This window comes from Fukomys damarensis, unplaced genomic scaffold, assembly GCF_012274545.1.
Source record: "Fukomys damarensis isolate Sample0158 unplaced genomic scaffold, DMR_v1.0_HiC HiC_scaffold_6, whole genome shotgun sequence".
In the NCBI taxonomy this organism is placed as follows: domain Eukaryota; kingdom Metazoa; phylum Chordata; class Mammalia; order Rodentia; family Bathyergidae; genus Fukomys; species Fukomys damarensis.
Window position 1 is genome coordinate 29,928,516 of NW_022900918.1, and position 12,335 is coordinate 29,940,850.

The 12,335-nt window shown below is 42.3% G+C and overlaps 1 protein-coding gene across 4 annotated transcripts in view; it reads right to left on the minus strand.

Moving 5' to 3' along the window:
• Positions 1-12,271, minus strand: part of Dzip1 (DAZ interacting zinc finger protein 1) — a 47,923-nt gene extending 35,652 nt beyond the window's left edge. For 3 of the 4 annotated variants that reach the window (XM_033760937.1, XM_033760936.1, XM_033760935.1), the window contains exons 1-4: positions 11,863-12,271; positions 9,502-9,586; positions 6,708-6,832; positions 1,000-1,161 (exon numbers count right to left, since the gene is read on the minus strand). In XM_033760937.1, coding sequence (XP_033616828.1) covers positions 1,000-1,161; positions 6,708-6,832; positions 9,502-9,586; positions 11,863-12,180 — 690 coding nt within the window. In that variant the 5' untranslated portion in view covers positions 12,181-12,271. Of the gene's footprint in view, positions 1-999; positions 1,162-6,707; positions 6,833-7,362; positions 7,454-9,501; positions 9,587-11,862 lie in introns of those variants that run through there. The other variant, XM_033760938.1, reaches the window with a different exon arrangement.
• Between the last annotated feature and the right edge of the window lie 64 nt (positions 12,272-12,335).

A 12,335-nucleotide genomic window follows, 5' to 3' on the forward strand; every position in this document is an offset into this window, starting at 1 on the left:
CAGATAAATCTCAATAACCAGCACTTGGGAGGCTGAGGTAGGAGGATCGCTATGAGTTCAAGACCAGCCTGGGCTACACAGTGAGTTCAGGTAAGTCTCAACTATGTAGTGAGACTGTCTTAAAAAAAAAAAAAAAAAAAATCTCAATAACCGGGATTAGAGTTTATGTGGTATAATTGGGCAGTATTCCTCCACAGTGTTGAAGTCATCAAAAACAAGGCTGCCAAAAAATAAGGGGGACCTAAGGAGATAGGACGACTACATGTGACTGGTGCACTGGATGGGATTCTGGGACAGGACATTAGTCAAAAATGAAGTTTAGAGAAGGACCTTAGCAGTCATGCCAAAATAGCCCGTTTCTAAAATTTGTTGGCCTCTAGAGGGAGCTCAAGGAGCAGCTCTCAGATTCCCTTGCTTTTTCTCCCCGCAAGACTGGGGTTGGGGAAGAAAAGGGCCCAGACTGACACCACGGATGAGTCTCACCCTACTAGGGGCACAGGTGTGTGTGACTAGGACAGTATGGACCAGGGCTGTTCCCTGGGGGTCTGAGGCTCATTTAGCCAGATCCTGCAGGCTACAGACCCATCCTCCTCACCAGACAGAACAGGGGTGACAAATGAGCTTGGCAAGAGTCCTTGTTCATTCTTTCTGGGTCAGCCTTTCCCCTCCCACGCTGGTGATGGGGTCAGCCTTCCTAGCCCTGACAGGAGGGTTTTCCAGGCGGTGTAAAGCGAACCAGATAAGGAAAAAAGGGATCCTCTCCTTTGTCAACCAAACGCACCAACAATTAGGGTTGGAGGGCCAAGATCTCCTCAACAAAAAGACTTCCTCTGACTTGCTCTGTTTTTGGGTACCAAGCTCCTCAGGGGTCTCAGGGGGAGAGGCGTCTGCCCCAGGGCCAGTAAAGCACCTTCCTCTGTCCATAATGCCCTTCCAATTCCCCCTCTCCAGCCACGCACACCACGCCACACAAGGAGAGCTTGTAGGTTTAATACTTACATATTCTAACGCCGAATTCTTGGAAGTTAATTCTTTAAACTCCTTCATAAACATCTCCTTGACTTTTTCCATTTCATCAACTAGTTTCTCCTTTTCTTCTTCTTTCCACTTGTCAAATAACTTCAGAAAGTCTTCCTCTTTTGTTTTCTGCATTTCATATTCCTGAAATCATTTTAATACGTGGCTGGTATGAGGCAAATGTGCAAGCTTAACAATATGTGGTCACAGCTTCGCCTGAAATCTCTTAGCTTCTATTGCTTCTTTCAGTTAGGCTCACTGCACTTCCTGTAAGTTGCAGGGCTGTGCACAATGATTCCTCCATATTAAAGGCAGCAAGCGCACAGCATCTGTGTCCTTGGCATTCCTTCAAATGCCTACTCAGAAACCACAGGCCTTCAGCTGTGTTCCGTGAGCTTGCCCAGAAAACATGCAAGAATGCATAAGATACAGACATACTGTTTTTCAATGTGTATTTTCTTTTTTTTTTCTTTTTGGTACCAGGGATCAGTTGCAAGGCAGGCGCGGCACCACTGAGCTAAATCCCCAGCCCTTCAATGTGCATTTTTTATTAGTAGATGTTTGAAGTACATAATGATTATGTTCTTCGTGGGGAATTAGTACATGGACATAATACATCTTAATTTTTTTTCATTCCTTCCCCCTCTTTTTTCTCTCCTCTCTCTCCATCTTTTTTCTTTTTGTACTGGGGATCAAACTTGGGACCTTACCCTTCCAAGGCAGGCGGCGGCATCACTGCGCTAATCCCCTGCCCTCCCCTCCATCCCTTGTTTCCCTTCCCATTTGCAAAAGATCTAGCTCTCTACCTCCGATTATCTATCTTTCATTTTGTTCTTTGTATTTTGGCTTTCTCATATAAGAAAAACTAGTGAAATCTAACCTTGAGTCTGATTCATTTCACTTAACATTATGGTTTCAAGGTGCATCCATTTTGTACAACGGACTCGGGTTTATCCTTCTTTGTGATAGTGCAGTACTTCATTGCGTATAAATACTGCATTTCTTTTATCCATTCATTTGTTGGTAGCTACATAGGCCACTTCCAACATTTAGCTGTCATGAACTGTGCTGCTATGGGTATGCATGTATCGCTGTATTATGATGTGTTTAACTCTTTCGGGAAAGCGACTGAAAAATTTCTCTTGACACTGTATCAGTTTGGGTAGTGAAGCCCCTCCCAATAGAAATCCAAATCCATATGAACTACCTTCTAGTTCTAGTCCACTTGATGCCTTGATGACTTTCGGTTTTTTAAACTACACTGGGGACCTGAACAACACTATAAGGTAATTAGACCTAATAGATATTTACCGAATGCTGCCCCCAACAACAGCACAATATATTTCCTTTCTTTCTTTCTTTCTTTTTTTTTTTTGTGGTACTGGGGATAGAACTCAGGACCTTGTGCTTGCAAGGCAGGTGCAGTTCCACTGAGCTAAACCCCTGGTCTTCAATGCAAATGGCACATTCACCAGGAGATACCATATGTTGAATCACACAATGTTTCTCCAATTTAAAAAGATTTAATTCATGCAAAGAATCTTCTCCAATCACAAAAGAATTAAGACAGAAATCAGCAAGAGAAAGAAAACTGTACAATTAACAAATATGTGGAAATTAAACAAATATCCTTATATAATCAATAGGTCAAAGAAAATGCCATGAGGCAAATTAGAAAATGCTTTGAGGTAAATGAAAATTAAAACACAGAATACCAGCTGGGTGTGGTACACACACCTGTAATCCCAGCACTCAGGAGGCTGAGGCAGGAGAACTGCAGAAAGTTTGAGGCCAGCCTAGGCTACATAGTGACTTTAAGGCCAGCCTGCACTATAAAGCAAGACCTTGTTAAAAAAAAAAAAAAGAACAAAAAACTCCACAAAATACCAAAACATTTGAGATACTCCCAAATCAATGCAGAAAGAGTAATCTACAGCTATAAAATCTCAAATCATCAACTTAAATTTAACCCTACGAAATGAGAAAAAGATCAGCAAAGTTAAACCCCAAACCAACAAAAGGAAAGAAACAATGTTTACAACAAAGATAAATAAAATAGAAAAGCAATACAATTGGAGAAAACAAAAGTTGCTTCTTGGAAAAGATGCATAAATTGACAAACATACAGTTAGCCTAAGAAATGCAAGTGGGCACATGACCACTAATTCAAAGAAATTAAAGGGGCTGTAAGATAATACAATGTACAACACACACCAACAAATTAGAGAACCTAGATGACATGGACAAATTCTTACAAATACAGAAATTACCAAAGTGACACAAAAAGAAAATTTCTATAGACTTGGAACAAGAGAGTGAATTAATAATCAAAAGCCTTCCTTTGGTCCAGAGCCAGAAGCTTTTAGTGTTGATTCTACCACCTGTTTAAAGAAAAATCAATACAAATCCTACTCAAACGTTTCAAAAAAAAAGTAGAGGAGAACATTTTCTAAAGCATCCCATCAGGTCTGTATTATCCAGATACCAAAGGCAGCCAAAGACACCACAGGAAAAGACAACTACATGCCTATAACTCATGAAAACATGCAGAAATTCTTACCAAATATCACCAAAGCAAATACAACAGCATAGAGCCAGGGATTTAGCTCAGCAGTTCCGCTGCCTGCCTTGCAAGCTCAAGGACCCGAGTTCGATCCCACAAATACAATAGCACATTAAAGGATTATACACCAAGCCAGGCATAGCACTGCATGTCTGTAATCCCAGCACTCAGGAGACTGAGGCAGAGGATCTTTACAAGTTCCAGGCCAGTGTGGGCTACATAGTGAGTTCAAGGCCAGCCTAAACTACAAAGCAAGACCCTGTCTCAAAAAAACAAAAAACCAACCAAACAAAAAAGGATTATACATGTGAGCAAGGGCTACGTACCTAGGAGAATAAGGTTGGTTTAACATAAAGTCAATGTAATGCACTAAATTAACAGAATGAAAGAAACAATACAATGTGATCATCTCTATAAACACAGAAAGCATCTGACAAAATTTAATGCCCTTACAGAAAGCAAACATTTTAACATAATCAAAGGTACCCACGAAGAACCCAGTTAACAACCTGTGATGAAAGACTGAAAACCTTCCCCCATGACCAGGGACAAAACAAAGTATGGTTGCACTTCTTTCATTGATTTTACCACTGCTATTCAACGTTGTACTAGAGGTCCTAGCCAGAGTAATTAGTCATGAAAAAGAAAAAAAGGTGTCCAAAGTGAAAAGGAAGAGGCAAAACTATCTCTATTTGCAGATGATATGATATATGTAGACAATCACATACAATCCATAGAAAAGCTACTCGACTAATTCTACAAAGTTGTAGAGCACAAAGTTAACATGCAAGAATCATTTATGTTTCCATATATCAGCAATGAATGACACTAACAGGAAATTAAGAAAATACAAAATGGAATGATGTGCCCATAGTAACATTTATAAAAGAGTAATACCGAGGAATAAATTTAGCCAAAAAGGTGAAAGATTTCTACACTGAAAAGTCTAAAGCATTGCTAAAAAGAATTAAAGGTCACCTAAATAAATAGAAGAAAACCCATATTCATGGATGGGTAGATTTATTATTGGCAATACTTTCTAAAACAATCAATAGATTCAATGCAATCTCATTCCAATAGATTTATTTTTCAAAAAATAGAAAAGCTAAGTCTTAAATGCATATGGAACTGAAAGGAACATCGAAAAACCAAAACTGCATTAAAAAAAACAAATTCAGAGAACTCATTCTTCATGATATTAAAACTTATTACAAAGCTACAGTAATTAAAATAGTGCAGCACTGGCGTAAAACACAGAGACCAATTAAAAGGAATAAAGAGTCCAGAAATAAACCCAAATGTGTACAGCAAACCGATTTTCAACAAGGGTATTAAGACTGTTCAATGAGAGAAAAAACACTATCATCAATAAATGGTGCTGGGAAACTGGATAACTACATGTAAAAGTTGGATTCTAACCTCTTTCCAATGTAAAGTGACTCAAATGGACCATCAATCTAAATAAAGAGCTAAAATTAGCTGGAGATGGTGATGCAGCTCTGTAATCCCAACACTGTGGGAGACTGAGGCGAGAGACTCACAAGCTTGAGGCCAGTTTGGACAACATGGCAAGACCCTATCACTACAAGGAATTTTCTGGGGAGTTAACTAAGTGGTGCATACTTGCCTACCATGCATAAAGCGCTGGATTCAGTCCTAGTACCACATATACACACACAAAGCAGAGAAGTATGAGTGTTGGATGTAAAGAAACAGGAATCTTCAGACGTTACACATGGAAATCTAAAGTGACACCCTTGGAAACATTCAGTGTTTCTTCCGAAAGTTGAACACAGAATCACCATATGACCCAGAAACTATACTCTTAGATCTCCGAGAAAAATCAGACCATATGTCCACATAGGAACTTGCATGAGAATGTACACAGCAGCACTGTTCATCACAGTCAAAAGGTAGAAACCCAATGTCCATTAGCAGATGAACTGTGGTACAGGCATACAACAAACTATTACTCAGCTATAAGAAGGAATAAAGGACTGATAGATGCTGTAACTATGATGAACCTCAAAAATTATTATGTGAAATCAAGCCAGATATAAATGGCCACATAATATGCGATTACTTTCGTATAATATCTACAGAATAGACATCCACAGACACAAAAAGACTTATCGTCAAGCTTCAGTAGAACTGACCACTCATTGGGTACAGCTTATTTTCCTTTGAGTGCTCAAAATTTCTGAAACTAGAGAGTTGCTGGTTGAGCTACATTGTTAATACACTAAATGCCACTGAACTGTACACTGTAAAATGGTCGTGTCCCAAAGAGATGTGTGAACACTCATGTTTGTGGCAGCTTCCTTCATAGAAGCCAAGAGGTAGAAAGCAATCTAAGTGCACAAAGATAGATGAGTGGATAAATAAAATGTAGTGTGGGCCGGGGATTTAGCTCAGTGGTGCCACTGCCTGCCTTGCAAGTGAAAGGTCCTGAGTTTGATCCCTGCTACCAAAAAAAAAAAAATAGTGTAGACATACAATGAAATCTTAGCCTTAAAAAGGAAGGAGATTCTGACCCATGCTACAAAATGATTGAATTTGGAGGCCATTATTCTTAGTGAAATAAGCCAATCACAAAGATATATTGTATGATTCCATGTACATGAAGCAGCCAGTTATGTCCAATTCACAGACACAGAGGCTGAGGGACAGCGGAGCGGAGCATTGTTGTTTAAACGGCACAGAGTTTCGGTTTTGCAAAATAAAAGTTCTCTTTGTGTGGCTGCAAAACAACATAACACTCAATGCCCTTAAAGTATACATTTAAAAATGATTTAAATTGGTAAGTTTAAGGCTATATGAATTTACCATACTATTTTTAAAACGAGAGAGCCTTTCCCAAAAAATAATAGTAAGAACAGAGAGAGCCCATGTACAAGACAGAAAGTTCCATCACTTAATTTGTGAAATAACTTGCTACTTTCAGAGAAGTTGTACTGTTCTTCCTATCCCCAAGGGGGAAACAAGAAAGAACTGTGCATCCTGCATTACTTGGGCACCAACAACAGAGAAATGCTCTTCCGTGGTCTCCCTTTCCCAGCAAGTGCAGCAGGCCAACCCTCTGCAGGACAGTGAGGGCGTGCTCTGGGTCCAGAATGTTGCAACGCACCTTGGAGAATCGGACCGCGTGGGCATGCTGGGCAGCCTCCAACTGAGACCTGGTCAGCTGCAGCTGATCCTTCAGCATGTCGACCTCCTTCTGGAGCTTGTCGGTCTGTGCCTTTGCCTTATACTCTGTGTGCAACAGAAAATCCTATTAGAACACCAACTGTACAATACTCAACTGAAAACTTACGGGGCACAATCCTACCGACAACACAAAGGCAACTGCTCGTACATGGGAAATTATTTGTTTCATGCCATGAGCCCATTTAGTACGTACTGAGAGCCCTCCATATGACTGGGCAAGGAATTAACTTTTAGTAGATTCCTTCAGCCACTGTGTTGAGATTGGATTTGACTCAGTGGCATTCTGAGCTCTGCTAGAGGTGCCTGTCTCAATCAGGAGGGAAGCAAGGGCTTCCCCTCCAGGGGTCACCATATTTTTTTTCAGGTGCCACCATATTGAAATCACAATGGCCACCATTCTTCCAGCTCCCACCAAACTCTTCTGGAGACCCCATCAATGCTAATACAAGCAGAGGGCTGGCATTCAGTACACGATCTCAGGCTACACCCTGTCAGCTGGGGCAAAAGCAAGAAACTGTAAAGCTGTAAAAGGAAGCAACAAGTGAAGGGAAGAACATTTATGTACATGTACTTACATGAAGATGTACACATGATTGAATGGATATACATGTGTCTGTGAGTGTAGACATGAAAGGTATGGAAACCAAAGTAGAAAGTCAGAATCTCAAAGATGACCTGAAGAAATAATACTCATTTCAGAGCTCGAAATACTCTCTGAAACGAGTATGAGATAGAATAAGATACTGAAACAGAAGAGAAAGAAGGTCAATTTCACACTGAAGAATGGTAGCTTAATTAAACTTTTTCATCTTTCTCACTTTTCCGACATATTGCTGTATTCTACCAAAATGGTCCATGACTTGCAAATGGAATTGTGTTCTGTTCCCACAAACCTTAGCTATTTCCTAAATAAATCAATTTACTTGAAATGGGCAGGAATGGAAAGAGACTGCCCCCAAAACGGAGGAGTAACAACCTAAGTAGATAAAACCTAGATACTGAAAACATTTATGGTCAGTGAGAATCTCTGTGGGTTAGTGCAGCAGCAAGCTTTGATCTGCTCACGGAGAAAGAAAACATATTCTTTGCTTTGACAACATTTAAACAGTAGTGAGAACCCTGGTTCCTTGGTAAGTCACAGAATCTTCTCCTCTCTCTTGCATTTTCATCTCCACCTCTACAGTCTAGTTAGCTCCCACTGCCACCCGAATACATCTCCCACATCAAACAAAGTAAATTTTCCCTTAGTCCCACACTTCATTTCAGATGATGCCTTACGTCCCTGCATCCTGCCCAGCAAATATAAGTGAAATCCACGCCTGGATCTAATAGAATGGTTCCCTTATAATTCTCAGCTCAGCTCACTCAGAGAGAGCTCTGGTCCCCACCAACCCACCACAGTGGCTATGTCAAGGTCACCGATGACCCCTTGATAACAACAGTCAGTTCTCTACCTGCACCTCTCTTGTTCTGTGCCTCAGGAGCATTACGTACACTGGACCAGTCTCCTAGAAATTTGTTTCCATAACAGAACACTCCCCAGCTCTCCCTCCTGCCCAGAGATGCTATTTCTCAAGTTCCACTGCTCTTTCTGGGCTCATTAGGATGTAATGTGTGGGGAATCTTGATGCTGCATCAGGTCTTCCGTTCCCCACCTAGGTGACCTGGGTCAGCCCAGCTCTCCTCCAGTGACTCCCAGATTCCTATCTCCAGCCTGGTCTCTCTCTTCCTGGAGCTGCAGACCTCCAGGTGCTCACTTCATGGCTATTCTACGTGTGATGTAAATGTGTCTATTGCCAACACAACCTCTCCAGTCTCCTTTCTCCTCCAGACCACAGCCCACTCCCAGCCCATCACACTAAGGGTCACCACTGTTCATCTCTGCATCTCTGTCACGCTGATTCATGTCCCTGTGTGCCACTCTGTGTCCTACACATTTCCTTTACCTCTTTATCTGCCCCTCTGCCCTGCAACCATCCCGGTCCAGGCCTTCTCTTGCCTGTGGGCCTGTGTACTCATCCTGTGTCCATGTGGGCCCTAAAGCCTATTCTCCATCCACAGCCAGTGGGACCACTTTAAGGTACAGACTAGCTCATGGGCCTCCCCAACTAAAATCTTCTAGTGGCTTCTTACGCTTGACCAAAAATGCATTATTCCAGCTGGAGGCTTCAAAGCCTCTACCCCTCCAGCCCCATCACCCACGGCTACCCCACCCACTGTACTCTGCCAGCCTCCTGTTCCTCTGACACGCCACCCCTCACTATCAGTGTTCCCTGCACCTCACCTCCTCCTTTCTCTTGGTTCTCACCAGGCTGGAGCCTCTTCACCATTCTGGCCTCTGAATGGCTGTGATTTGCTCACGAGGCCTTCGCTGACCACCTAGAGACACTCTCCGTCCCGTTCTCCTGTTTTACCTTCTTCACCCCATTTGCCAGCATACGAAAGTAATTTTCCCTTTATTTGTTAAAGCACTTCCTCCGCCCTTCATTAGGATGTAAGACTCCAAAGAGAAGACTTCTCTGTTCAGCTTCTGGCTGAATCCTCAGCACCTAGGGCACTGCGTGCACACAGTAGAGCTCAATATTTACTTCCTGAACGAGAAATGACTGAGGCTTTCTTTTACAAGGGATCGAAAAATGTACTGGGCCCTGTCTCCCTGAAAATAAGAAAGAGAATAGGGAGCAAACAGCTCTGAGACAGAGCTCTCTCCTTACCAAGGTGAGAATCTTCAGGGTGGCGGCGTTGAACATGACTTTGTAGAAAAGCGCGGTTCATGAAGGCCTTGTCACAAAAATGGCACTGGAAAGAAGAAAGCAACAAATCCAAGTGTCTGTAACAAGTGTCTTCTTGCCTGACTGCAGTTCAAATTCAGGTCCCAGAAGTACTGCCTCTTGGGGGCTTTCTCCTCCAAAGATACCAACCTGGTAAGGGAGAATAAAAGCATGCTAAGAAGATAAAGATGAAATCAGGTTGTTCTTCCCAAGCTGAACACAAGGCAGCATATGATCTCTTGACAGTTCAAGTAGACCTTCTGGTGCTTTCTGGAACCCCAGATGCTGCTGGCACCTGCCTCGCAAGTTCAAGGACCTGAGTTCAATCCCCAGTACCCAAAAATATATAACACACACACACACACACACACACACACACATACACACACACATATATTATATATGCTCCAGAACCGTGTGCAGCAATAGAGAAAGGACAAACTACACATTTCTCTTTCCCTGTCCTTGCTCCAAACAGGTTGCCAGAAAGTGCTCTAACAATGCTGCAGCCTTTCCAACTCCAATTCCCTCAGGCTATAAGAGGAAAACAGGGGCCAGATGTTGTGGTGCATGCCTATGATCCCAGCACTCTGGGAGGCTGAGGCAGGAGGATTGCAAGTTCAAGTCCTGTCTGTGCAACAGGTGACTTAGTAAGACCTTTTCTCAAAAGAAAAAGGGCCACAGATGTAGCTCAGTGCAAAAAAATATGCAATCAATTCTCAGGGAAAGACACAAAAAAGGATTGGGGACATTTCATCTTCAAACTGTACTAATGTCCTTCTACCAGGGCAAACAATGTTTCAGCAGGGCTGCCAAGGCATGGGCAAGAAAAATGAAAGGGCACAGATAATGAGAGAGAGGATGCAAACATACTACCCCATCAAAAGGAGCAGGAGGAAAGACAGGAGAGATGGAGGGAGGAAGGGAGAAGAGAACCTAGGGGGAAAAAATGAAATACAAAGATAAAGGTTAGCGGGGGTGGGAGTGTATAAATCCCTGAAAAGAACAAAAAATGTTCTTTACAACTTCTTCACTCACACCACATAGAACACAAGAAACTATGGAAACTATAGTTTTTAAAAAGCAGAATGAGTTGAAAAAATTATAAATACAAAATCAGAACCATAATATCATCATCATCACAGTTTCTCTGGTGTGAATAAACTGTAATAGAACTTTCTTTTTTAAAAGGAAGAAATAAAAGGCACAGTTGAAAGTGCTCGTTAAAAGAAAGGCTGAGATCACTTATCACAGTGAATGCAGACAGATCAGCAGCATAAAGACTAGGGCTGGGATTTAGCTCAGTGGCCCCATGCCTGCCTTGAAAGCACAAGGTCCTGAGTTTGATACCCAGAATCAAAAAAAAAAAAAAAAAGGAAATGGAGATAAAGAGATATATGATTGAGTTTTTGAGAAGTGAAGTTAATTAACACAGGTTGCCTGACCATTTTATAAGACAAAGAGTTCAGACTTTGGATAGTCTGTCCAGGTAGAGACAAAAAAAACTGAAATGACTGTAGTTACGTGACTTTCACATTTTACTACAAGTTAGTTCTGGTACCTTTATGCGACAGGACATTTTTTCCCTCACTTTCTTGTTTGAGCTAAAATAAAACAATATGCTAATCACTGTCTTTCAATCCCCATTAACAATTTCCAATCTAACCATAAGAAATGGAGATAGAGATCAGAAATGTTCGATTCTTTAAGTCCTGTTTCTCTGTAAGGGAATGTTAGGAAATACACATACTGAAAAAATTTAGGAGTCTAATTCATTGTGAAGTGGTTCAGAAGTAATAAAAATAAAAAGAGCTAGAGGGAATACAACAAACGTAGCTGATGTTAATAATTGGTGACTCATGGTAAAGGGAGTATCCAAGTACTCTGTACTGTTCTGGTAACATTTCGTCACTTTGAAAATATTTCAAAAATGTTTTACATGAGATGAAACCCATAAATGTTATCATTTTCCAGGTTGTTTGAGAGCTGACCTTAACAGCAATTTGTACAGGTTTGCTTTTTTCATACTTCGGATGGAAGAGGAAACAGGTTCCCCAATCTAGAATTCAATGAAGTACTGCAGACAACACCGGGCATTTATTTAAGTTTAATTCCTAGTCCGGCTGCAGAAGGCAAAGAACCGTGCCTTCTGTTGGGTAAAAGCACTGTTTTGCTTACACATGCTGTTTCTTCTCATATACCGTACAATCTCTGACTAGAGAGAACTGTGCTGTAGGAAAGCCCTCCTAAATGGGAACCGGGTTGTCCTGGGTCATGGTTGGAAACCACAGTGCAGCTTCTCACCTGGTAATAGCTGGCTTTGGCCTCTATCATCAGCTGCTGGGTGGAGATCATCTTCTTCCTGCGCTTACACTCTTCCTTGAGCAGCTTCATCTCCCCCGCCTGCTTGGTGAGCAGCTCCTTGCTCTGCTCGCAGTCGCCCAGGCTCTGGTGCAGCCGCTCCTCGAGGCTGTGCAGCTGGGAGGTGAGGAACTCCTGCGAGTGCATCAGGTACTCGATGGTGAGCTGCGCCAGGCGGATGAGCTTCAGCAGCACCGGGTCCACCCCGGAGTGGCAGTGCGGACACTTCTCATCCTCCAGTTTGCAAAAGGTAATGTTCATGATGTTCTCCTGCAGCGTCAGCACGTCCACGGTTCCCGCCACCTTGTCCACGTCGATGGCGCTCAGCCGTCGCCAGTCCACGCTCTCCAGCCGCGGCCGGAACTGGAAGAAGGGCAGGGGTCCCAACGCGGCGCTGGGGGGGTGACCGGGCATGG